At 45.7% G+C, this 27,206-nt stretch overlaps 1 protein-coding gene across 1 annotated transcript in view; it reads right to left on the bottom strand.

The window, feature by feature from the left end:
• The window catches only part of NAALADL2 (N-acetylated alpha-linked acidic dipeptidase like 2), a 937,215-nt gene that overhangs the window by 292,577 nt on the left and 617,432 nt on the right, over nucleotides 1-27,206 (bottom strand). The window contains exons 6-7 of the mRNA XM_060242532.1: nucleotides 20,846-20,989; nucleotides 2,026-2,121 (exon numbers count right to left, since the gene is read on the bottom strand). Coding sequence (XP_060098515.1) covers nucleotides 2,026-2,121; nucleotides 20,846-20,989 — 240 coding nt within the window. The remainder of the gene's footprint in view (nucleotides 1-2,025; nucleotides 2,122-20,845; nucleotides 20,990-27,206) is intronic.

Below are 27,206 nucleotides of genomic sequence, written 5' to 3'. Positions count from 1 at the left end.
TAGCCAGATCTTGTCAGCTCTTGGGAGCTAAACAGGGTTGGCCCTGAGTAATATTTGGAAGGGAATACCAGAGACAGACAATGGCAAAGCACCTCCGAATGTCTCTTGCCTTGAAAACCCCACCAGAGGTTGCCATAAATTCACTGTGTCTTGGTGGCACTTCCTACCGCCAACAATGGGACTTGTTTGTCAAAGCAGTAGAACGACATTCTAGTTGCCTCCTCTCAAACAGGATATGGAGCTGGTGACCTGTTAATATTGTTAGAGGAACCTTCAATACAAACCGAGTTTAGAAACAGCAGAATACACGATGGGAGCCATTTTAGGAAGGTTTTGAATCAATATGGAAGAGAATGAACACAAAAAAATATACTTTCTGGGCATACACTGTAAAAAGGAGATTTTTTTAAATGTTTCTCCTCTCTTTCAACAGTTCACTGAATTCCCTCCTGAGTGATTGATGGGATGAATCGGGATGAATGGCGGGAGGGTTTGCATTGGAAGGAGGAAATAAGTGAAAATTTCTCCCCTTCCCCTGGCTGAAAATGACTTTTTGAACCAGCCTTCCCTGTAAAAGAAAATACAAGGATTTGCTCATTACAGGGCTTATTTGAGTATGCACTGTTCCTCAAGGTACGTTGCACCCAACTCCATGCTTTCGTGTGAGGTAGGATTGTATTATCATCCCATGGGAGAACTAGACTTGCCAGCACTGGATGGAGAAATAGCTGGAGATGTTGACAATGGAGTAAGTTAAACAAAAAGGGAACAACTGCAACAAAAAGCAAAACCAGAAAATAATAAGTTGCCAAAAAAAAAAATCTAAATGAGTGAAACTGAACAGTTATTGAACTAAAATGAAAAATAAACAGTACAAATAATACAGAAGAGTATTTTGTACTCATCTTTGATGTTACATACCTTTGCTATTCTTGGTTTTGAGAGACATAAAGACTATTCTTTTTGTTAATAAATAAACTTAGGAATAAGTTCTAATATAGTTAGGGTTGCCAGACCCCTGGTCCAACCAGGGGATCCCCTGATCTTCAAAGCTCCAATCTACTGGTGGCCAGCTGGCTCTTGGGAGAAGCCCCATCTCTGAAAACACAAGTCTCTTGTTGAAATGGTCCATATGATGACATCACACATAAATGATGGCATCACATTTATGTGTGATGTTCTAACATTTTGCCCCAAAACTCTATGGTAACTTTATGTTTCCAATGCGGAATGAGGTAGACTAGAAAAGCATCCTGGGCATAGAACCCATGACTAGTTAAAGCATTGGGTTGGATCCCATGTCTGTTAGCAGAAGTTGCTGATGGTGATACTTCTTCCCCTTGTTCCCTTCCAGGTAGCAGTCCCATCTGACTCTTGGAAAGTTGGTCACAAGTCCAAATGTACTAACAGACATGCAGGCTGGGGGGGGTACACTGGGGATCTTGTGATCTCAGAAATCAACACTGGACAATGTTAGAAGGGACTGCTGTGAAAGGGAGAGATAAGTAAGATCCTTGATCATTGCATTCATGGTACATGGAATCCAACCTGGACAAGTCAACAACAACAACATAAATTAAGATAGTTTTATTGGGATTGCGAAGGGCTGAGGCGCGTACTCTTAAGGCAACCTACAATTTATAGCTCTTTTCAAAGATTGCTTTCAGACAGTGTGTATAATTTGAAGTAGTCCAGTACAAAAGGAGAGGTGCTTCATAACCCTTCTCCCCACACAATTATATTTTAACTGAAAACCACCACTCATCTCCCATGTCTCTTCTTAAAAAGGCCTTAAATCAGTCGGGGTCAGTTTCTCACAGAGAAATAATACAAGGGGAAAGGATTAAGAAGGCCTCTTTCCATGTCTCCCCCACACCCAGCGCTGATTTTTCTCTTCAAACTGTAATCACAGCTGATTCCTAAAAGAAGAAGGTGAAACCGAAAAAGAAAGTACCATGGAACTACAAATAATGAGTAGTTTGGTCCCCAAATGAAAGAAAATAGAGGAAATAAAAGTACACGTACCAGGAAGTGTAGCACCTTTTATATACCCTATAACATTAGACATCTTCTTGCGCGTTGGCTGAGTCTGAACATTCAGAATTACAACTGTTCTTTCAGCTAGGAGACAAAGAAAACATATATCTATTCAGATTATGACTGACCATATTAAGAATCTACAATTATTTTTTTAAATGATTGTGGTGTTCTTATATATTAAAGGTAAAGGTAAGCCCCTGTGCAAGCACTGAATCGTTACCGACCCAAGGGGTGACATCGCATCACGTTTTCTTGGCAGACTTCACCGTTGCGGCTGATAACACTAATGGTGCATTCTAGGGTTGCCAATCCCCAGGTGGGGGCAGGGGATCCCCCAGTTTGGAGACCCTCTCTCCGCTTCAGGGTCGTCAGAAAGCGGGGGAAGGGAAGGGAAATGTCTGCTGGGAACTCTATTATTCCCTATGGAGATTTATTCCCATAGAAAATCATGGAAAATTGATCCATGGGTATCTGGGGCTCTGGGGGAACTGTTTTTTGGGGTAGAGGCACCAAATTTTCAGTATAGCATCTAGTGCCTCTCCCCAAAATACCCCCCAAGTTTCAAAAAGGTTGGACCAGGGGGTCCAATTCTATGAGCCCCAAAAGTAGGTGCCCCTATCCTTCATTATTTTCTATGGAAGGAAGGAATTGAAAAGGTGTGCTGTCCCTTTAAATGTGATGGCTGGCACTCCCTTGGAGTTCATTTATGCTTGCCACACCCCTGCTCTTGGCTCTACCCCTAATGTCTCCTGGCTCCAGCCCCAAAGTCCCCAGATATTTCTTGAATTGGACTTGGCAACCCTAGTGCATTCACACTACACTAAATAATGTGTTTTACATCCGGATTTTTGCTATTCTTACACTGGATATATAGTGATGCAAGCAGCAGGCTTTTTATGCTGGAGATAAAAGGTAAAGGTAGTCCCCTGTGCAAGGACCAGTTGTTTAACTATGTAATATCAAATAGACCACGAGAGGGAGCGAAGCACATGTGGAAAGATTTTTTAAATGAAGTTATAGAGACACACAGGAGAGGAAAAAAGACAATGAGGAAGATCCCAAAAACTTGAAAAATTCTCTAAGCTATGCAGTAGCAGTCTCTCATCAATTCCATTTTCACTGAAGGCAAAAGTCCTCTGCAGAAGTTTCTTGGTGTTCAGGGCCAGCCCTGTCACTAGGCAAACTAGGCGACTGCCTAGGGCACCTGCCTTCTGGGGACACCGAAATGGACACCACCTCATGCAACTCAGTGACGTTATCAGTGTAGAAGTGGGTGCCAGAAGTTAGCCTTGTCTACAGTGCCAGACAGTCTAGGGCCGGCCCAGGTTATGCTCAGTCCATGCAAAGCGGACCTCATCTGACGTTTGTTTTGGGAGCATGATTTAAGTGATTGCCATATTGCTTACATTTAAGTGATTGCCATATTGCTTGTATTTAGATAAGATTTTAATGGATAGGAACCAGGGAATTGCTATGAAGGCTGCAATGTTTGCTGTACAAGCCATAAGACTCTGTAAACAACTAATGGATAAAAAAACATTTAAATGTCTAGGAAGTATTTTAATTTATGTTTTAGAAGACGAAGAAGAATTGCAGATTTATAGCAGAATTGCCCTTCTCTCTGAATCAGAGACTCAGAGTGGCTCACAATCTCCTTTATCTTCTCCCCTCACAACAGACACCCTGTGAGGTGGGTGGGGCTGAGAGGGCTCTCACAGCAGCTGCCCTTTCAAGGACAACCTCTGCCAGAGCTATCGTTAACCCACGGCCATTCCAGCAGGTGCAAGAGGAGGAGTGGGGAATCCAACCCGGTTCTCCCAAATAAGAGTCCATGCACTTAACCACTACACCAAACTGGCTCTTTTATAACTAGCTTTTATAACTAGAAATGTTTTATAACTAGAAGTGGAAATGGAAACTGAATTTTTATGTATAATATTTTGTGCCCAAGTTCAAATGTATAGTTTTTTTTTTTAAAATGCCACTTGTTACTTATTTTCTTTCTTTTTGGATGGGCCTCTGACTATATTAAACTAAACTTGACTTGATTGCCATATTGCTTACAATGGGAAATGTGGATTTTCCATGAGGAAATTTTTCTTCCATTCACACGAACTTCCATCCATAGCTGTAGATTCTTAGTTAGCATGAGCATCTTTTGATCAATAGTCACTGAACGAAAGGGTAGCTTCGGGGGAAGGTTATTTCCCCCCTCAGTCTCAGCAACTATTATCTGTATCATGTTCTATTTCCCCATTCAGTTCATGTCCTGGCCTTGTTCCATGAGCACACAGCAATGTTTAAATAGAGCGTACATTCCCACCTGGAAAGTAACCTGTCTCTCCATCATTGTCAAAAGGGCTCTCAAGTTCATGTTCTTTGTATTTGACTAATGAGTTTGTTTTAAAAATTAATTAAAACTAATATCTTTCTTCCTTTCCCCTCCTAGGCTCTGAAAACAAATGGCCTCATTAAAGGCTGAAGCAGGTGCAATAGCAAATATATCTTTCTTTTTATTTTTTTCCCCCTCTTCTCAGCCAAATGTTAATAAAAATACAACTCTACGTAAGTCATACTGAAATTATTTGGAATAATGTCAATACCATTCTGGGGTTATTTCACCTTCTTCTAGATTTACATTTCAGCTCCATCAGAGCTGCTTATGGAATGGGACAAGGGTGACGGTAAGAAATGATGTTTCTCGGCATCATTTCTATGCTAAAGATACATCCAGTTTGCACTGAGTTTGGTGGCAAGGTTTGGAATCTTGCCAGAATATGTAGAGTTCTAATGTGAATTCAGAAGGCTTCAGGGAGTTTGTAAATGGTGCTATGAAAGTAGAGTTGCCAGCATCAATTGGGCCATACAAAAACTGAGACCATGTAAATAGACAAGCTTAACAACAAAACAACACTGCAGAAAGATCAAGGTTACACATGCTGTAGAAAAAGCAAAATGGAGTCAACATAAACTGCCCCCGATGACAAAATCATCTGGGAGGTGGCTGAGAGATGATATATTATAGAGGATGGTGCAGAATTGTTTTCTGTTACCCCAGAACGTAGGAGATTAAACCAGAAGAGTTTCCGGCTCAACATTAGGAAGGACTTCGTGACACAGTGGTTCCTCAGTAGAACAGGCTTTTTGGGGAGGTGATAGGCTCTCCTTCCTTGGAGGCTTTTAAAAGGCTAGATGGCCATCTGACAGCAATGCTGATCCTGTGAACTTAGGGGGTGGCTATATTTGTGAATTTCCTGGATTGTGCAGGGGGTTGGACTAGATGACCCTGTAGATCCCTTCCAACTCTATGATTCTATGAAAATCGAAAGGGAGTCCTATGCAGGATCTACAGTCCATACTTTAGAGGTCCAACACATGAACTGTAGACTCCAGATAGGAATTTATTTAGATTATGTCATCAGGGACAGACTTATGTTCACTTTGTTGTGAGATTTTATATGTTATACTACATCAATGTTGTTTATTAACCTTTACTATATGTATATATTTTTGAATAAACTCACTTTGGATTTTTCTACAGTATATTTTAAGTTAATTTCAATTTATATTCTGCCCCATCCCACAAATATTGTTGTTAAGCATCCAGTTGGGGCCTGGAGAGCTCTCAGAATTACAACTGACATCCAGACTACACAGTTCAGTATCCCACAAAAAAGTGGGGAAAGCACCCATGGTGTTGGGGGGGGGGGCTGCTGTGCGGGGACTGTGGCAGGGAAAACTGCCACGTAGAAGCCCCTTTGCCACTGTGACACTTTGAGATAGCTGGAAGCATTCGATGGTTCTTTGCATTCTTGCCATGCCTTGATAAATATTTTTTGAAATATTTTTGAAAAAGCTAGACAAAGCTGAAGCGAAACAAGCAGGGCTTTATTTTTCTCTTTGTAGCAGGAACTCGTTTACATATTAGGCCACACACCCCTGATGTAGCCAATTCTCCTGGAGCTTAGAGGGCCCTTAGTACAGGACATACTGTAAGCTCCAGGAGGATTGGTTATATCAGGGGTGTGTGGCCCAATATGCAAAGGAGTACCTGCTACAAAAAAAAAAAAGCCCTGGAAACGGGAAATCAAAGCACTGCCTCGTCACTTTGAAGATTTTCATGTTTGCTGCACATCTTGGAGAATTTTACTGGCCTTAGTGGCTTACTGAAATTTGATGTTCAAAGATGGCGGCGGTGCAAGGAGCCTAGCGTTAGAGCTCCTGAGAAACAACTCTCACCGCCACACAAGCTAAACCAAGTTACTCGTTCCTACCTTCGACCGAGTGATAAACAGCTGAGAGAGGGAGGTGAGGAAATTTTGAAGTCCATCAACCCGTCTTCCCTCCCTGAAAACAACAAACGTGCTTGTGGTGCTGGGCCGAGTCACGCCGGGCCGGGCCGCAGAGTTGAGTGGAAAAGCGGCGGCGACGGGACCTGCTGTGGGCGGCGGCGACGGGACCTGCTGTGGGCGGTGTGCTTGCAACAGAAGATAGGAACTGAGTCGGCCGGGGCCGTGGTCGGGCGTAACTGAGGCGAACGTGGAGGTTGAGGAGCCGAGCCGGCCGGACCGTAACGGGACGTTTTGAGGCGGTCGCGGAGGCTGAGGAGTGGAGTCGGGGGTTGGAGGAGCCGAGGAGCCGAGCCACGAGTTTGAACTATGAGCCGAGGAGATAGCAACAACGCTGGGCGAGCTGTGCGTTTTATCCCCCTTACCCCCCCCCCCCTCTTTCCTACGCGGGAGTGGGCTTTGATCGGGGAGAGTGCGGCATTGACTGATGACCGAAGGGTCTGGAAGAACACTGGAAGGGGCCGAATTGAGTTGCTGACGGGCGGATTAGGGCGGAGGCTGTGTGACGAAAGGGACGCGGGGGGCTTATACCCCCCGAGCTCCCCGAGTCTGCACGGGACGTTGTCCGAGTCTGCCGGTCGGCCAGTCGGCCATACAAGTAATATAAGAACATTTCAATGACCCTTACCCAACTATCTACCTCTCGGCATTCCCCCCCCCATCACCCTACAAGAAGCAAGCTCCATATGGATATCAGTACGCCAGAAGATAAAGATAAGGACATGGCAAAAATGAGAACATTGCACCCATAGGCACTAGCACTTTAAAATCATAGCACTTTACTCAACTGTTTACATCCCCTGTCTTATCCCCCGCCCATCAGATCTAGCTGCCAATTGAGTGACATTTATTTATTATTGGTTGTGATTGATAGGCTATTTAAATTAATTAGAGATTGTTACTGGCTAAAGTGAGAGTTGGAATTATAGCAAATTAATTAAGGAAGAAGTTATTGGGAGGGTTTTTTATGATTAATGAGCTTTTGAAATTAATAATTGACTTGTGGCAAATTAACTAAGGAGGGATAATTATTGGGAGGGTTTTATAGTTAATAAGCTTTTAGATTATACTAATTTAAATTTAGCTAACAATTGGTGGGAAGTTTGGAAGAGATCTAGTTAAATAGCTGATTAGTAAATTGGCAGATTGGATTAAAATAGATAGATTAGCTGGGAGGAGGGGGTGGAGGAGGGGTAGGTCTGACGGCTCCATCAAATCGAGGTGGCATTAACAGGAGATGATCGGCCTGGGGATTCCAGTGCTCCTGGGGAGGGGAAGATATGACGGTGGGACGAGGCAGAACTATAAGGGAAGGAGGTTGAGACATAATAGTGCTCGACCCCCTTCCAGCCTTCGCCCCATCCCGAAGGTGACAGGTAGCGGGGCCAGGTTGAATCACCCGCCTCCGTCACTGGTGTTATGCAATGCCAGGTCCATTAATAATAAGACCTCTGTCCTACAGGAGTTCCTGACCGAACAGGACATGGACCTGGCTTGCGTGACCGAGACCTGGGTGCGTGAAGGGGAGACGGTAGCTCTCTCTCAGACCGCCCCCCCAGGATACTCGGTCTTTCATCAGTCACGGACTAGCGGGCGGGGGGGTGGGGTGGCACTTTTCATACGAGAGGCTTACTCCTTTAGGGCTCTTCCGGCTCCAGAGATTCCGGGCGTTGAATGTGTTGGCCTGATGTGGGATGTTGGGGAGGGGTTGGCGATCTGGCTGGTGTACCGACCGCCTAACGCACCGGCCGGCGCCTTACCATCCCTGGTGGAGGCCGCGGCGGGCTGGGCGCTGGAGCACCCAAGGCTTTTGGTCTTGGGTGACTTCAATGTCCATGCCGACGACGCGGCGTCCAGCCAGGCGATGGACCTGGTGTCATCCATGGCGACACTAGGACTCTCCCAGGTTGTTACAACACCCACTCATCAGGCGGGACACATGTTAGACCTGGTCTTTGTGGCCGGAATATCAGTGACTGATATTGCAACGGAAGCAGTGCCATGGTCAGATCACTTTGCCCTTAAGGCCCGTATGGAGGTGTCACCCAAAACCTGTTTAGGCGGAGAGCGTATTTTAGCTCACCCGCGGAGCCTGATGGACCCGGAACGGTTCCTAACGGCTCTACGGGATACCTGGCCCGCTGGCGATTCCCTGGATGATCTGGTAGAGTCCTGGAACGATGGGCTCTCCAGGGCCATTGAGGAGATCGCACCCAGGCGCCCTCTGCGCCCCCGCCCGAAACCGTCGCCCTGGTTTAACCGGGAGCTGCGGCAACAAAAGCGGGAGCTCAGACGACTAGAGAGGCAATGGCGGCGTACTCGAGACGAAGTGACCCGAACATCTTATAGAGAGAGTTTGAAGGCCTATGAGATGGCAATCAAATCCGCAAAGAGAGTATTCTTTGCGGCTAAGATTGCGTCCGCAACTTCGCGCCCGGCACAATTATTTGATATAATTAGAGGACTTACAACGCTGCCACAAGGCAGGTTAAATTCTATTGAATTGGAAATCGGCTGTGAGGCTTTTGCGAAATTTTTTGCGGATAAAATCGCGTCACTCCGCCCCGACCCCCCTGCCAGTTTGGAGACAGTTAGCGAACCTGAGGCCCCGAGCCTGTCTTCGGATTATACTCTGGATGGCTTTAGACCCCTCAGCCTGGAGGAAGTTGACAGGATTCTCTTATTGGCTCGCCCAACAACTTGTAAATTGGACCCATGCCCTTCCTGGCTTATTAAATCTTGCCAGGGGGATCTTAGATATCCTGTGCGGGATATCATAAATAGATCCCTAACGGAAGGGCACTTTCCAACGCCACTCAAAGAGGCTGTGGTCCGTCCCCTCCTAAAAAAACCATCTTTAGATCCGGCCCAATTGGCACATTATCGGCCGGTTTCTAATTTGCCCTTTTTGGGTAAACTTATTGAGAGGGCAGTGGCGATGCAATTACAGAATTTCCTGGAGGACGCTTCCATCCTTGACCCATTTCAGTCCGGCTTCCGCCCGGGACACGGGACGGAGACAGTGTTGGTCGCCCTAGTAGATGACCTTCAACGGCATCTGGATCGGGGTGGCTCGGCGGTGCTGATGCTGTTAGACCTGTCGGCGGCGTTCGACACGGTCGACCATCGGCTACTGACGTGCCGCCTCGCCGACGCGGGGATTCAGGGGTTGGCCTTACAGTGGCTTTCCTCTTTCCTGGAAGGTCGGGGACAAAAGGTCGCAGTAGGGGGGGAGCTATCCCAGAGGCGCACACTTGATTGTGGTGTGCCCCAGGGGGCGGTTCTCTCCCCGATGTTATTCAATATCTACATGCGGTCTCTTGCCCAGATAGCCCGAAGGTATGGGCTGGGGTGTCACCAGTATGCTGATGACACCCAGCTCTATCTACTGATGGACGGCTGGCCGGTCTGCGCCCCGGAAAATCTGGACCGGGCATTACAGGCCGTGGCTGAGTGGCTCAGACTGAGTGGGCTGAAGCTAAATCCTACGAAGACAGAGGTCCTTTGCTTGGGTCGCCGCGGCCCGGGGGGGGGGATCCCCCTGCCAGCTTTTGACGGTGCGCCGCTGATGGCGGCGGACAGAGTCAGGAGCTTGGGGTTGCTGTTGGAGCCTTCCTTAAAGATGGAGGCTCAGATAGCAGCCGCTGCCAAGTCCGCATTTTTTCATCTTAGGCGGGCAAGGCAGCTGGCCCCCTTCCTGGAGCGCGACGACCTAGCAACAGTGATCCATGCTACGGTCACCTCGAGGTTGGACTACTGCAATGCCCTCTACATGGGGCTGCCCCTGTCCCGGACTCGAAAGCTGCAGCTGGTGCAGAATGCCGCGGCCCGGCTGTTATTGGGTCTCCCAAAGTGGGGACACATTCGGCCGGGTCTTCGGACTCTGCACTGGCTTCCAGTGATGTATCGAGTCCGGTACAAGGTGCTGGTTATTACCTTTAAAGCCCTATATGGCCTGGGACCTGCCTACCTGAGGGACCGTCTCTCCCCATACGTTCCCCAGAGAGCACTGAGGTCAGGAACACAAAATCTCCTCTCTATCCCCGGGCCAAAAGAAGCCCGCCTGAAAGTCACTCGAGATAGGGCTTTCTCCGTTATGGCCCCCACTTGGTGGAATCAGCTGCCGGAAGAGGTGAGGGCCCTGCGGGACTTGGCTCAATTCCGCAGGGCCTGTAAGACGACCCTCTTCCGGCTAGCCTACACCTAGCCGGGATGGAACCTGATGTAACTGGCCTGCCATCTGTTTATATAAAATGATATGATATTGGTTTTAAGCTGCATTGTTTTTATGAATTGAAATGTATTGGTTTTAATGTTTAAATGTGAAGTATTTAATCGTTTATATTTAAATTGTTAAATTGTTATTGTTGGAAGCCGCCCTGAGCCACTCGTGGGAAGGGCGGGATACAAATCCCGAATAAATAAAAAAATAAATAAATAAAAAAATGTGCCAATAGAGTTTATAGGAAATTGATTTGGACTCTTGTGGACATCATTAGCGTAAGTTTGCTATTTGAATGCATGCAGAATTTATGGGTCCAATTTGTGCCATTTCTATCTCTGCCCCGTGGTGCACAGTGGTAAAGCAGCAGTACTGCAGTACTGTGATCTGAACTCTCTGCTCATGACCTGAGTTCGATTCCAGCAGAAGCTGGATTCAGGTAGCCGGCCCAAGGTTGACTCAGTCTTCCATCTAGGCTTCCCAAATCCCCCACCTGGGCGGGGGACCCCCAATTTGGAGCCTCCTCCCCCCGCTGGCCAAAAATTCAGAAAGCGGGGGGAATGGCAGCCCTTCCCACCCAGCCACGATCCCAGCAGCTTCTCCTCTCCCGTTCCCACCAATCCCCAATGTTTCTCCTCCTCCCTTCCCTTCCCTTCTCACCTCGATTGCAGCAGCTTCTCTTTGCCCCTCCCCTTCCCACCGAGCTCTATCGCAGCAGCCGGAGCTTTCCCGGGCTGCTTCCTGCCCCGCCCCAAAGGACCATGTGCCTTTGCACCTCCAGAGGTGGTGAAAGGCTTCAACTTTCTGTGTCTGTTGCTGAAATAAGCTGGCTGGTGAGTAGAGAGGGCAGTCCCCTACATCAGATTTGTGAGAAGGTGTGTGTGTGTTTGTGTGTGTGTGTGTAGAGGGAAACGTCTTCATTATTCCCTATGGAAATCGTTTCTCATAGGGTATAATGGGGAATTGATCTGGAGGTTTCGGGGGCTCTGGGGGAGCTATTTTTTGAGGTAGAGGCGCCAAATTTTCAGTATAGTATCTAGTGCCTCTCCCCAAAGTACCCCCCAAGTTTCAAAACGATTGGACCAGGGGGTCCAATTCTATGAGCCCCAAAAGAAGGTGCCCCTATCCTTCATTATTTCCTATAGAAGGAAGACATTTTAAAAAGTGTGCTGTCCCTTTAAATGTGATGGCCAGAACTCCCTTGGAGTTCAGTTATGCTTGTCACACCCTTGTTCCTGGCTCCACCCCCAAAGTCTCCTGGCTCCACCCCCAAAGTCCCCAGATATTTCTTGAATTGGACTTGGCAACCCTACTTCCATCCTTCCAAGGTCAGTAAAATGAGTACCCAGCTTGCTGGGGGGAAAGTGTAGATGACTGGGGAAGGGAATGGCAAACCACCCCATAAAAAGTCTGCTGTGAAAATGTTGTGAAAGCAACGTCACCCCAGAGTCGGAAACGACTGGTGCTTGCACAGGGGACCTTTCCTTTTCCTATTTCTTGTACTATGGCGTTATTTAAGTATTTGTAATATTATAATTTATATTTATAATTCCTTCATTGTGCTTTATATATATTGAGGCTGGATATTCACAGAAACCTTTGGATTTTTCTCCAATCTACTGTGCTGTCGTGGCAGTGGGGAAGCCACACGAGCCACAGCTTGTAAAGGAAAGGCCTGCTTCAAATCTCAAAGCAGAACTACATTGTATGGGAGACAGACAGTTACCACACAAAATGGCATCTACATGTCCGCTCTTCTCTGTGTCATATAATAGCGCTTACTCTGTCATTAGATCACAATTCTTTGTGTTTTGTTACTATAGGTCACTGGCTGCAGTTGGCCAGGAAGCATATAACTACCTAGGCTTCCCAATCCCCAGGTCTCAGCGGGGGATCCCCTGGTTTTACAGGCTTCCCCCTTCCCCCAGCCAGCTGGCCGGCGGGGGAAGCCCCACCCCCACAGCCATTATGCACCTCCAGGAACAATTCCCATAGGGAATGATGGGGAATTGATCTGCGGGTGTCAGGGGCTCTGGGGGGGCTGTTTTTGAGGTAGAGGTGCCAAATTTTCTGTATAGCATCTAGTGCCTCTCCCCAAAATACCTCCCAAGTTTCAAAATGATTGGACCAGGGGGTCCAATTTTATGAGCCCCAAAAGAAGGTGTCCCTATCCTTCATTATTTTCTATGGAAGGAAGGCATTCTAAAAGGTGTGCTGTCCCTTTAAATGTGATGGCCAGGACTCCCTTGGAGTTCAATTATGCTTGTCACACCCTCGCTCCTGGCTCCGCCCCCAGTGTCTCCTGGCTCCACCCCAAAGTCTCCTAGCTCCACCCCCAAAGTCCCTAGATATTTCTTGAATTGGACTTGGCAACCCTATAACTACCACATGATTTTTTTTTTGTAGCAGGGACTCCTTTGCATATTAGGCCACACACCCCAGATGTGGCCAATCCCCCAAGAGCTCACAGGGCTCTTAGTACAGGGCCTACTGTAAGCTCCAGGAGGATTGGCTGCATCAGGGTGTGTGTGTGGCCTAATATGCAAAGGAGATCCTGCTATTAAAAAAAAGCCCTGGTGACCATGTTACAGAAGAGGAGGGGAGAAGCCATTTTTAGTGGCAGCCCCATGTCTCCAGTAACTTGTAGTCACTTATAAAGATAATGACAAAATCGAATGTCCTCCATTGGCAACTGACATCTTCTGGAATCAGATAACAAAATGAACAGACGTATAGTTACAGTGCCATTACTTGGCTTAAAGGCTTACTGCACCTAACAAAAGGCTGAGAGAGCTCTCAATGGAGTATGGAAAAGAAGTAAAATTTAATTTCCCTTAAACATTCCTGACAACCAAATCTGCGTTTCTAGCATTAGACGTCCAACGAAAGACTTTTAAAAAGGTCTTGACAACTTTATCTCTTTCTCCTTTATGCTCTGGAAAGTGACAGGGAGACTTCAGTTTAATGCGGCTTGAAATATTCTTTAAACTTTATCTAAGCTATAAAAGCTACTTCCCCACTAAAAGAACAGAAAGGGATTATTGTTATCGTTAATGGTTCAAGTTTAGCTCCATCTTCCAACGAAAAACTACAAGACATTACAGGATGAGTGTTATGAACAAGGATGGGTGCCAACTCTGGGCTCTAAATAGAACACAAATCAGTTCAGCATATTTATTTTCACTTCTACTTTGGAAGCTTTTTTTAAAAAAATGGGGTGCCATTGTGTTAATTTTTATTTGAAATGAAACTGATTATGAAATGAAACACGCAAAGTATAGTTTCTATGTTCTACATAAACCAAGGAAAAGCTGTGTGTAGAAATTATTTGAATAACAGCTGTAAAAAATAATAAGACAACGGAACATGTGCTTTCCTTATGTTGTTTAAAATTAAGGGGAAAACAACAATCCTAAGGTACTGGAAAATGTCAACAGACTGGCAGAACTGTGCATGCTTCAATGTGGGTTTAGTTTTCCACCCAACTATTTTCTGTTCCTTTGCTTTCTGCAACTTGCTCCTTTTTTACAAGAAGAAGAAGACAATGAAGAAAGAAGAAGAAGAAGAAGTGGTGACTACAACCAATAAACCAAAAGGAGTCTGAGATTGGGATGGGGACCCATGGAGGAGCTAGAGAAGATCCATAAAGTGTGAGGATGTGATGCTGGCAACCAAGGCCAAGATAATTCATACTACAGTATTCTCCATTACTATGTATGGGTGTGAAGGCTAGACAATGATAGGGATTCCTCAGGTGTGCCTGTGGGGGGAAGGATTCTTCACTTTTGTGGGCTCTTGCCCACTGCTGATCAGTGAAGAAATCTCACCCCCAAGCAGCGACGCCACGTGCAATGCACTGATGTCACCCAGCAGTGAAGTCAGTGTGTCGATGATGTCGGGGGGAGGGGTGATGCTCTGCTTTTTGGGCAAAACTCCATTATTTGAGGCCAGTTTTACCATAGAGTTTTGCCCAAAAAGCAAAGTATCGCTACTGAAATGCTGACATCGCTTTCGACATCCCTATCCACTACAGGAACAACATCCCTATCCACTCCAGGAACTCCCCCCCAAATCCCTCTGCTGACTCGACGAGGGGACCTTAACCTTAACAATGAAGAAAAGTGGCAAAGAAAAAGATTAAATTGAAATGTGGTGTGAGCAGACAGCATTATGTGACTGCCAAAATGACAAATAAGTGGGTTCTATATCAAATCAAGCCTGAACTCTGCTGAGAAGCTAAAACGACTAAACTGAGGTTATCATACTTCAGTCACATCATGAGAAGACAAGACTCCCTGGAAAAGCCAATAAAATTGCACCCAGCAGGAGAAAAAGAAGACCCAACCTGAAATGGATTGACTCAATCCAAGAAGTCACGACCCTCAGTTTGCAGGACCTGAGATAGGCTGTCAACAATAGAACATTTTGGAGGTCATTAATTCATAGGGTCGCCATAGGGTTGTCAGGTTGCCCCTGACCTCTGGTGGGAGTTGGGGGGTGGGGCTGCCAGATCTAGGTTGGGAAACTCCTGGAGATTTGGGGGTGGAGACTGGGGAGGACAGGGGCCTCAGTCAGGTATAATGCCATAGTGGGAGATAATGACCCTACAAAGCATCCATTTTCTGCAGGGGGACTGATCTCTGTAAATGAGCTGTAATTCCAGGAAATCCCCATGCCCCACCTGGACACTAGTATCCCTAGGGACATGATGGCACTTCACACACACACACACATTTTAACAGAGTTTAACTCCCACCCATGGAGGTCACTGGGTTGCTGTCAAAGCTTGCCCCGACCCCACCTGCAGGTAGGGCAAAGACGCCTCAGACTTCTCCTCAGAAGAGGAGGGCAAAGATGCCTCAGACTTCTCCTCAGAAGAGGAGGGAAAAGATGCCTCAGGCTTCTCCTCAGAAGAGGAGGGCAAAGATGCCTCCTCAGAAGAGGAACTTCCTGATTTGGTCTGCATACAAAATCAGATGAATTCATAACCTGATATTTTATGTTGGATTATTGTGTATACTTGTAAGCCCCCAAGGCTACAAATTAGTAAAACAATTCCTAGATAGAATCACCTTAAAAATCTTAATTACATTAATTACAACATTGAAATTGTCAAGCTTGCCTAATATTATGTTGGAAATGGCATGCATTAATTGCATTAAAAGCATTAAAATTTATGGAACACTGAATCCTTCAAAATGGATTTTGTTCCATGGGGGGTGGGTGAAGCACTGGAGAATTTTTCACCTGACATCTCTGTTCATCTGTGGGACCACAATATGAACGTCAGAAAGAAGACAAAATACATTGGAATAGTTTCCTGCAAGGCTTTTCTGTGGAAAAAAGCTCAACAGGAACTCATCTGCACATTAAGCCACACCCCCAATATCACCATTGTTTCACACAGGGCTTTTTTGTAGAAAAAGCTCAGTGGGCACTTATTTGCATATTAGGCCACACCCCGACTGTGTTCCTGTGTGTTCCTGCTCAAAAAAGCCCTGGTTTCCTGCAGTATGCCAACATAGGTGAAATCGTTTCATGAAGTGATGTGGGTGTTTCATACAGATGATTTTAGCAAACTTGCTAGAATTGCAGCATACTTTAACACTGATTTTGCTATCTTTAGACCTAGGGTGCCCAACCTATGGCCTCTGGGCTGCATGTGGCCTAGCTTGGGTTGCCAATCCTTTGCTGGAAACCCACAAGAGCTTTTTGTGGGCAGAACCTGGAGAGGCGGGGAGAAACAGAATGCCATGATGTCACTTCTGGTTGAGCATTTGGAAGTGATGTTGCCATGTCCGTGACACTTTTAGGAATTCCCATAATCTCTATGGTAAATGCCCCCCTGGCAGCTTTAGGCCTGGCAGAACCATGTCACATGGCCTCCAGTGCCTCAGATGCTGTTCCTGACAGGTCTGCAGTACTGCAGTCCAAGCTCTGTTCGCAACCTGAGTTCGATCCTGGTAGCTGGCTCAAGGTTGACTCAGCCTTCCATCCTTCTGAAGTTGGTAAAATGAGTACCCAGCTTGCTGGGGGTAAATTGTAGATGACTGGGAAAGGCAATGGCAAACTATCCCCCCCCCCGCAAAAAAAAATGTCTGCCAAGAAAACATCATGATGTGACGTCACCCTATGGGTAACAACTCAGTGCTTTCATAGGGGACTACTTTTACCTTTATGGCACTATACTCTTTTGAGGTCCCTCCCCTCTCCAAACCCCGCCCTGCCCAGGCTTCACCTTCAAATCTCCAGAAATTTCTCAACCTGGGTTTGGCAAAGACAGATTGTTGGACTGGATGGGCCATTGGCCTGATCCAAGATAGCTTCTCTTATGTTCTTAGTAGGGTTGCCTACAGATGTTGGCAGCCTGACCCAGCTACCTGTTGATAACCCACACCAGTTCAGGAGAACTTTACGATACTGATCAGCCTCATATAAAACTAGTTTTGCCCACATTTCTATGTCTCATGTCTCCATTCCAAGATCTCAGGGCAATAGGATGTGAAGGACAGTCGAAAATACATGAAGCTGAAAATACAGGTAATATTTAATTAGTTTTAATTACTTTCTCCTTGTGCCTTTTTAAATCTTGGACTGGCCACCGCTTTGATTCAAAGCACACAAATGATTTTGAAACAACGGTTTCTCATTAGCATGTGTTTGCGGGCCTGTGTGTTTGAAAATAATAATAATAAAATAACCATTCCGGTGCCGTCTGAAAAGGAAAACAATCTTTGTTGCGAGCCAACAAGGCAGGAAAATATTCCATACCACATCATTAATACAGTACATTTATCTCTGCAAAATTAATTCTTGCTTAGCAGTGTATCAAATAGCCTATGAAGAAAGTTAATTGCGAATCAATGGCTACAGACAGAATGCTGAATATACCGTAAGCGTTCTCATGCAACGCCTTATTTGGCATGGCTGATGAATGAGCGGACGCTGCTGTAATAGAAACCCACTCTTCTGTCTCTTCTCTCGTGCAAGTGATTGATCCCTTGGACTCTTGTTTGTTTAATTTGATGCAGCCCTATTTCCTCCCCAAACTCCAAATAAACTTTGACTGATTAAAAAAAAGACCTTGAGTGACAAATAACAACGCTAATATGATTTTCCTGATGGATATGCATAATAAAATTCACTCCATTTGGGTTAAATGAAAACTGGTCTCCCTTTTTGGATCTACTGGACACCAAAGGTCAAAGTACAGAGCTCCACCCAGGCCTTGTGGAACATAAGACACCTTCTCCTGATCCGTGTTTATGCTGGCAGGGATTACATTCATACATGCAAATATGCATAATATAATAAATGCATAATATGCATAATGCAATTTAATTCATGCGGGTCAAAGGAAAATTAGTGACTATTTTTTTTATATATTGGGCACCAATGACAAAGCACAAAGCTACACAAACCTTTGTAAACCATTAGATGCCCCCTCCTGGCTGGAGGCTGCGCTGGAAGAAATCACAGTCCTGCCCTTTTAAAGTTCTAGTTCTTCTTCATGCAGTCCAACCAATAGGATTGCCAAGTCCAATTCAAGAAATATCTGGGGACTTTGGGGGTGGAGCCGGGAGACTTTAGGGGTGGAGCCAGGAGACATTGGGGGTGGAGCCAGGAGCAAGGGTGTGATAAGCAGAATTGAACTCCAAGGGAGTTCTGGCCATCACATTTAAAGGGACAGCACACCTTTTAAAATGCCTTCCTTCCATAGAAAATAATGAAAGATAGGGGCACCTTCTTTTGGGACTCGTAGAATTGGACCCCCTGGTCCAATCCTTTTGAAACTTGGGGGGTATTTTGGGGAGAGGCACTAGATGCTATACTGAAAATTTGGCACATCTATCTCAAAAAACAGCCCCCCAGAGCCCCCGATACCCGCAGATCAATTCCCCATCATTTCCTATGGGAATTGTTCATGGAGGTGCATAATGTCTGTGGGGGAGGGGCTTCCCCTGCCGGCCAGCTGGCTGGGGGAGGGGGGAAGCCTGTAAAACCAGGGGATCCCCTGCTGGGACCTGGGGATTGGGAAGCCTACCGACCAATCAGGAGCACACATGAGGAGCCGTATTTAAATGCCCTCTCTAAAGCAAGCTTTGGACTATAATGGTATCCCACTACGAATTAGGTGGTCACCATGATTTCAAGCAAGATTTTTTTGGGGGGTGGGGTCGACTTTCCAATTGATTAGAGACTTTGTTGCCTGATGTGTAAATACGATGTGTGTGAGAACGATCCAATGATTCTGGTAAATTAAGTGGCTCGTTAGAGCCTAACAAGATACTCTTCTGACATTCATTGAAAATGGACCCTCTGCACCCTTACTACAGCCGAACGACCTTCATCACAACATTGGGGGTCTCTGGCAGATCAGTGATATTGCTTGTTTTTTTTCTTGGCACATATTCAGGTGTGCAGGGCAATTGTACCCAAAACCAAACATCTGTTATAGTTATAACATCCATTATATTATTGAGTTTCACTCTTTGGGTCAGGAAAAAAAAAAGATGTCATTTCATAAAAGAAATGCTAATTTTAGAATCCAAATGGGAGTAGTCACAAAATTCAGGAACATTCCAATCATTCAACATCCATTAAAAAAAAAAAAGACATCTGCTGCCTTTGATGGAAAGAACCTGCTTGTTTTTGTGGACAGGGTTGTCAATTTTGGGTTTGGAATGCCACCCCCCCCCCCCCAGTGAAGGCAAGTTCCTCCACTGACAGGCCCTACTTCTCTGCACTGATCAGCTGGCTGGCGAGGGGGAACTTAACCCTCCAAAGAGGGAGATGCACCTGACATGCAGTGCAGTGTCTATGTTACTGCCCATGTGACCCAGAAATGACATCATCACATCCTGGACATTGGGTCAACACTCTGCTATATGGACAAAAACTCTATGGAAGAAGCCAAATTTACCATAGAGTCCCCCCCCAAAAAAAACACTAGAACATTGCCCGGATGTCCCTGACGTCACTTCTCGGTCACATGTACAATGATGTAGCCTCACTACTGTATGTCAGATGGGTCTCCCTGCTGTTCCCAGTAAACACCCACCACCACTGATGGTTGCCAGGAGGGACCCGGCAACTCTAGTTGGGAAAATCCAGGAGATTGGGCTATAGAGTTTGAGGAGGGAATGATTTGGAGGGGGGAAGGACATTGTTGAGGCATGATGACATACAGTCCACCCTCCAGGGATGTCATTTGTGTCAAGGGAACTGATCCTTGTAGTCTGGAGATCATCTGAAATTCAGGGAGATCTCCAACCTGTATTAGGGAGATACTGACTGCATCACAATCAGGGCTTTTTTTGGTAGCAGGAACTCCTTTGCATATTAGGCCACACACCCTCCGAAGTAGCCAATCCTCCTGGAGCTTACAGTAGGCCCTGCTACAAAAAAGCCCTGATCGTGATGCATTCTGAACGCTTCTCCCCAAATCCCACTCAAACAATTCTTATTTCTTTGTTATCGGAAAACAACACTTCCTAGGCAAAACATCCCTCCCTGTGGTTTTGTTGCACATACACAAATGCACACGGAGAGACAGTTAAAGCTTTCTTTCTCACAGCGATGTACAAATTAAGGACGACACAGACGTAGATATGGGTTTAATATATATGCCGGAGGCACAAAGACGACAAAAGCGATCGATGGAGCACTCCCCCGGTAACCAAAATGCCTCCCTGATAGGCAATGTTGTCCAACAAGGCCTAACAAATTGCATCGCAGCCAACGAAGCCTCTCTTGGGGCACGCCAGATCGAGGCAGGGGGAATTTTTTTCCCCAGTCAATAGTACGAATTAGGCTTTAATGCTCGTACTAAGAGGCTCAGAGCTCTGGATATCTCTTTCCATCAGTTAGATCTTGGCAGAATCCAAGACTGACAAGCTCACTGTGTCTTGACAACTATGAGTTATTTAATTAACATACACACAGAGAGAGGATACTTTAAAAAAAAAAAAGGCTCCTCTCATCTTTGGCATTTCATAACATTTCGTTCACTCTCAACCAGTTCTTCAGCACAAAAATGCTACACTTCCCCACCCCCAACCTGGGCCTGTTTTTAGAATGCGTACTCGCAATTGGTCAAGGCACCCAATTACATGCAATTACACACCGTGTATTTGGAGGGCTTAAAGAATCTTCAGAATTAACAAGCATCATCTCCCAATCCCCCCACCCCCTATAATTGAGGGAAGGAGAGAGAGAGCGGGAAAGGCATTACCTGTCCCCGGCAATTCCAGCGGCCTGCATGCTTCATTTTCAACCCCTTCCTTAGGGGAAAAGAGCAGCTTTCTTGCCAGCATCACAGAAATAGGCTGGACTAATAGAGAAGTGAGGTTTGGTCGGTTCTGTTTATAGCTTCCATCTTCAAGGGGAGGGAGAAAAAGAGAGAAGGGAGACAGCAATTCAGTAAGTACCAGTGATTTCTCCTCCCTAATTTCTATGATTTTTGAATATATGTATATAGGTGTTAGGTTAGAGACAAGGAGGCCCCAAGTACAAATCTCAGCTCTGTGTGACCTTGGGCCAATTGCTACTTCTTAGTCCAAGCTAGATCACTAAACTGTTGTGAGAACAAAATGGAGGCTTCCATTAAGAGTTGCCAACTTCCAAATCCAGGTAGGACTTGGCCTGGAGATCTCCCAGAATTACAACTGATCTCCAGATGACAGAAATCTATTCCTGGTTGCTTCAGAGGATGGACTCTGTGTCATTATACCCTGTTGTAGTCCCTCTCCCCTCCAACCCTGCCTTCCCCAGGCTCCACCCCCCAAATATCCAGCAATTTCCCAACCTGGAGATGATATAGGTGCCCGCCCCTGGAATTACAGTTCATCTCTAGCCTGCAGAGATCAGTTTTCCTGGATGCTTTAGAATCTGGACTCTCTGGCATTGTACCTCACTGAGGTCCTTGTCCTCCGTATGCTTGATCCCCAATCTCCAGGGGTTACCCAACCTGGATCAGGCCATCCCTCATTGGTTGCCAGGAGGGACCTGGCAGCCCTAAAAGATTGCACTCCGAATTCCCTACTTCCCACTCCAAATTCTTCAGAGGAAAGTAGGGCTTTTTTAAAAGAAGGATTTCATGATTACCTAACCAACAAGATACATTGGTGGTTATATTTTCTTCAGATAGATCCAGGTGGGCAGCCATGTTGGGCTGAAGCAACAGAACAAAGTTGGAGTCCGGTAGCATTTTTAAGACCAACAAAGTTCCACAAGCTATATGTAGCACTGCTAACTGTACCCCGTTTCATTGTCTGATGAAGTGTGCTTTAAGCACAACGAAAGCTTACATTCTAAATAAAACTTTGTTGGTCTTAAAGGTACTACTGGACTCCAACTTTGTTCTACATTTTATTTATTTATTTATTTATTTACTTACATAAAATAATTACTCTGTATCCCCCCCAATTATATATCATAATGCCCCTGTATAAATCGATGGTGCAGTCTCATTTGGAATACTGTGTGCAATTCTGGTCACCGCACCTCAAATAGGATATTATAGCATTGGGAAAAGGGCAACTAAAATGTTTACAGGTTTGGAACACTTTCCCTATGAAGAAACGTTAAAACGCTTGGGGCTTTTTAGCATGGAGAAACGTTGACTGTGGGGTGACATGATAGAGGTTTACAATATTATACATGGGATGGAGAAGGTAGAGAAAGAAGTACTTTTCTCCCTTTCTCACAATACAAGAACTCGTGGGCATTCAATGAAATTGCCGAGCAGTCGGGATAGAACAGATAAAAGGAGGTACTTCTTCACCCAAAGGGTGATTAACATGTGGAATTCACTGCCACAGGAGGTGGTGGCGGCTACAAGCATAGCCAGCTTCAAGAGGGGATTAGATAAAAATATGGAGCAGAGGTCCATCAGTGGCTATTAACCACAGTGTGTGTGTGTGTGTGTGTGTATAAATATAAATTTTTGGCCACTGTGTGATACAGAGTGTTGGACTGGATGGGCCATTGGCCTGATTCAACATGGCTTCTCTTATGTTCTTGTGTGTGTGTGTGTGTGTGTGTATGTATATATATATATATATATATATATATATATATATATATATATATATATATGTGTGTGTGTGTGTGTGTGTGTGTGCTCATAGTGGCTTACATAAAAAATAACGTAGGCAAGAAAATGACTGAAACAATTCAGACCCACAGACTACAACAAGCAAGTTCCAAAACGTGAACAGACATATCGCAGAGCAACAGAAAGACAGTTGCACAGGTCAGTCAAGAAACTGAATCAAATTAACTCATAGCCAGAAAACAATTAGCCAAATATAGAATTAAACATATAGAGGATGGAACTGGCAGCAGAATAATTAGAAGTCAACATGGATATTTTTGTTTTTATGCTTAAGCAGATAGTATGTAATGGATAAATCGTTTTGACAATGTACTTATTTAGCATGTTTGTATTCCTTTTCTATTTCTTCAGCACCGCTGTTTAATATAGTAGTTAAAAACAGTTCAGTAAAAAAATGCTCATTGCCTGACACCCAAATGCAAATCATGAAGGTACCAGGTGCACCTCTTGGCGTTGTTTCATTGACAGCACTGGAAAGGCCCTATCCTTGATCACCACAGGCAGATGCTGAAAGGGGGTGACCTGGATAAAGTTCTCCGGGGAGCATCTCAGTGGCTGGACAAGCTCATTCCGTAAAACAAGAGAGAAGATACCCCGAGACCAGGCCGTGTTGGATTTGTAGGTCAAATTTATAACTTTGAATTGAACTTGGAAATCAATATCCAAGATCCAGGGTCTTGTAGATATCAACTGTGCAACTGAATAATTTGCTTTCCTACTTCAAACCATTCAAGTGGTCAAAGGGGTTGCTATCGCACAAGATAGGGATGCCAGCCTCCTGGTGGGACCTGGAGACGCCCCAGAATTACAGCTCATCTCTAGAGTTCCCCTGGAGAAAATGGATGCTTGGGAGGGTGGACTCTATGGCATTGTACCCCACTGAGGTCTCTGTCCTCCCCAGGCTCCACCCCCAAACCTCCCGGAGTTTCCCAGCCTGGAGCTGGCAACCCTAACCCCTAGCCCCCATCCCCTGCCATGGCTGAATATACAGGAAATGTCCTCGGAGTGCCAACATTGCAGAATTTTCTGGAACACATTAGCTTCCGTACTATCTCATACATCTCATACCTGTCTTATGATGCTGTTTTAATTCTTGAGATGTGGTTTTAATTCTGATGTCATTTTTATGGTTGTAAGCCACCCTGAGCCCGCTTGTGGGATACGGCAGGGTATAAATTGAAAAATTAAATTAAATTGAAATGATAATATCATGTACCAGAAAGAATACTAATGATGAGGGAAGAGAAGAGACAGGCACACTTGCTGTGACAGCTGAATGCCCTTTGTCCTGTTGTCATATTGTAAGGTGTTGGTTGGAATCCTGGGACATAATCTTCAGGCAGGGTTGCCAGCCTCCAGGTGGGTGAAGGAAAGCAACAACTCCATGTATAAAGTACCTCTTGTCCAATGTAAACTACTCACAAACAATGTCCTTGCCAAAGGCTGAGCCTTGCCAAAGGCTGAGCACATCTCAGAGAGGCCTGAGAGGAACAGAACAGAGCAGAGCAGCTCTGATAAGCCGAGACAGCTGGAGAAGTTGCTAAGAATTTCTGCGTTTTGAAAGACTTCATTCTGAGGCTTGGGTGACTGCTGAAAAGGCTGAGTTGTGATAGCTGGGGAACTGCTGTACGTTTGGGTGAGTGGGCTAAAGGTGAAAGTGATTGATTGATTGATTGAGAGTAATTGTTGATGATTGCTTAGGAGTGGTCTGCTCCACCCTCTTTGCATTTTAAGCTGCGCCTTGCCAAAGGCTGAGCACATCTCAGAGAGGCCTGAGAGGAACAGAACAGAGCAGAGCAGCTCTGATAAGCTGAGACAGCTGGAGAAGTTGCTAAGAATTTCTGCGTTTTGAAAGACTTCATTCTGAGGCTTGGGTGACTGCTGAAAAGGCTGAGTTGTGATAGCTGGGGAACTGCTGTACGTTTGGGTGAGTGGGCTAAAGGTGAAAGTGATTGATTGATTGATTGATTGATTGATTGATTGAGAGTAATTGTTGATGATTGCTTAGGAGTGGTCTGCTCCACCCTCTTTGCATTTTAAGCTGCGCCTTGCCAAAGGCGCGAGGCTTTGGCGCGAGCCGAAGGGCGAGAGCTAAAGGGCTCTTGGCCTGGGGGCTTCCTAAGGACCAGGAACCCAGATCCCTGATTTCCTTGTTCTCCCAATAAGGTAAGTTGACCTTCCAGAAGGGGAGCCACGTAAACAACAGCATTTAAAGAGGACTGTATATTTAATATATATATCATGAAGGTAGAATGCCAGCAGGGGGGTGGGGGCTTTCCAGTGTTTTGCACTGAGTGTCACATGTATGACTATCTGCCCACAGGACAGAAGTCTTGGGCGTGTGCTCGATGCAAGGAGCTCCTGGTCCTCAGGGAACGAGTTCGTACCCTTGAGGCCGAGGTGACTGCCCTGGAGAAGCAGAGACGGTCAGTTAGGCAATTGGGGAAGACTCTTGGGGGCGTATTAGATGAGCCCCACTCTGAATGTGGCATCCCCGTTGCTGCCAGAGAGCGTGAGGGTCGAGAGGGAACAGGGCACCTTGCTGAGGATAAGGGGAATGCGCCCTCAGAAGGGACCTCTTCTTCAGTTGGTGAGCAGGTATCCTTTCGCGCCAAGGAACCATCCCTGGGCAGGGGGAGAGGGGGGGTCTTGGTAGTTGGTGATTCGATCCTTAGGCAAGTAGACAGCTGGGTGGCAAAACCGCGTATTGACCGTTTGGTGACTTGCCTGCCTGGTGCGAAGGTAGCGGACATTACGCGTGTAGTAGATAGGCTGATAGACAGTGCTGGGGAGGAGCCTGTGGTCATGGTGCATGTTGGAACCAACGATGTGGGGAAATGCAGTCGTGAGGTCCTGGAGGAGAAATTTAGGCTGCTAGGTGGGAGACTTAAGGCCAGGACCTCCAAGGTGGCCTTCTCGGAAGTGCTACCTGTTCCACGTGCAGGGCAGGAGAGACAGGTGCAAATTAGAAGTCTCAATGTGTGGATGAGACGATGGTGTAAGGAGGAAGGGTTTAAGTTTGTTAGGCACTGGGATGCTTTCTGGAACAAGCCGGAGCTGTACAAAAGAGACGGTCTCCACTTGTCTCCGGATGGAACCAGGCTGCTGGCGCTTAAAATCAAAAAGGTGGCAGAGCAGTTTTTAAACTAAATCTTGGGGGAAAGCCGACAGGAGATGGAATGTCTCTGGTTCGGGAGGACTCGTCTCAAAGAGATGAAGGGTTGGCTTCTATTTTTCTACCAAGTAACGGATCAGAGTTGTCCACTGTGATGGTGACAAACAGTATGGACTGTCTGCTAGAGTCTCGAGGCGGCAGGAGAGAGGTGGCGGGCCTAGCTTGCTTGGGAAATTATAAATGTTTGTATGCAAATGCTAGAAGTGTCTGAAGTAAAATTGGTGAATTGGAATGTTTAGTGTTGGGAGAAAACATAGACATTGTGGGAATTTCAGAAACTTGGTGGAATGAGGAGAATCAGTGGGACACGGTGATTCCTGGATATAAGTTATATCGGAAGGATAGGGAGGGAAGGGTTGGAGGTGGGGTGGCTCTGTATGTCAGAGAGGATATACGGTCCAGTAAGACTGAGGTCAGAGAATTAGATTCCCTTTTAGAAATGCTTTGGGTTGAAATAGAGGGCCCAAAAGGAAATTTAACTATGGGAGTTTGTTATCGCCCACCAAATCAAAAGAGAGAGGACGATTATAATATGATGGAGGGATTAAAGATAGTGGCTAAATGTAAAAACTGTGTCGTAATAGGTGATTTTAACTACCCGCAGATTGATTGGGTCAATATGTGTTCTGGTCGAGAGAAAGAGATTGAGTTTCTTGATGCTCTCAATGACTGTGCTATGGAGCAGATGGTCTCAGAACCTACCAGGGGTGGGGCGATCCTGGATCTGGTCCTAAGTAATGCCCAAGACTTGGTGAGAGACGTAAAAGTGATTGCGCCGCTTGGGAACAGTGACCATAATGTTATTGATTTCACCATTTGTATAAATAAGGAGTTGCCCAAAAAGACGGCCACAACCACATTTAACTTTAAAAGGGGTAAATTCTCTGAGATGAGGAGGCATGTGAGGAGGAAACTGAAAGGAAAGGTAAATATGGTCAAAACCCTTGGGGAAGCTTGGAGACTATTTAAAACTATAATCCTAGAAGCTCAGATAAAATACATACCACAAGTTAGGAAAGGCACAAACAGGTATAAGAAGAGGCCAGCATGGTTAACAAACAAAGTAATGGAAGCTGTAAAAGGTAAGAAGGACTCCTTTAAGCGGTGGAAAACCAGTCCAAGTGAGATTAATAAAAGGGAACACAGGCAGTGGCAAATCAAATGCAAGACTGTGATCAGGCAGGCAAAAAGGGACTATGAGGAGCATATTGCAAAAAACATAAAGACCAACAATAAAAATTTCTTCAAATATATTAGAAGTAGGAAACCAGCCAGGGAAGCAGTGGGGCCCTTGGATGACCA

The sequence above is a fragment of the Heteronotia binoei genome, chromosome 6, assembly GCF_032191835.1.
Source record: "Heteronotia binoei isolate CCM8104 ecotype False Entrance Well chromosome 6, APGP_CSIRO_Hbin_v1, whole genome shotgun sequence".
NCBI lineage: Eukaryota > Metazoa > Chordata > Lepidosauria > Squamata > Gekkonidae > Heteronotia > Heteronotia binoei.
This window is presented reverse-complemented; position numbering and strand designations above follow the sequence as displayed.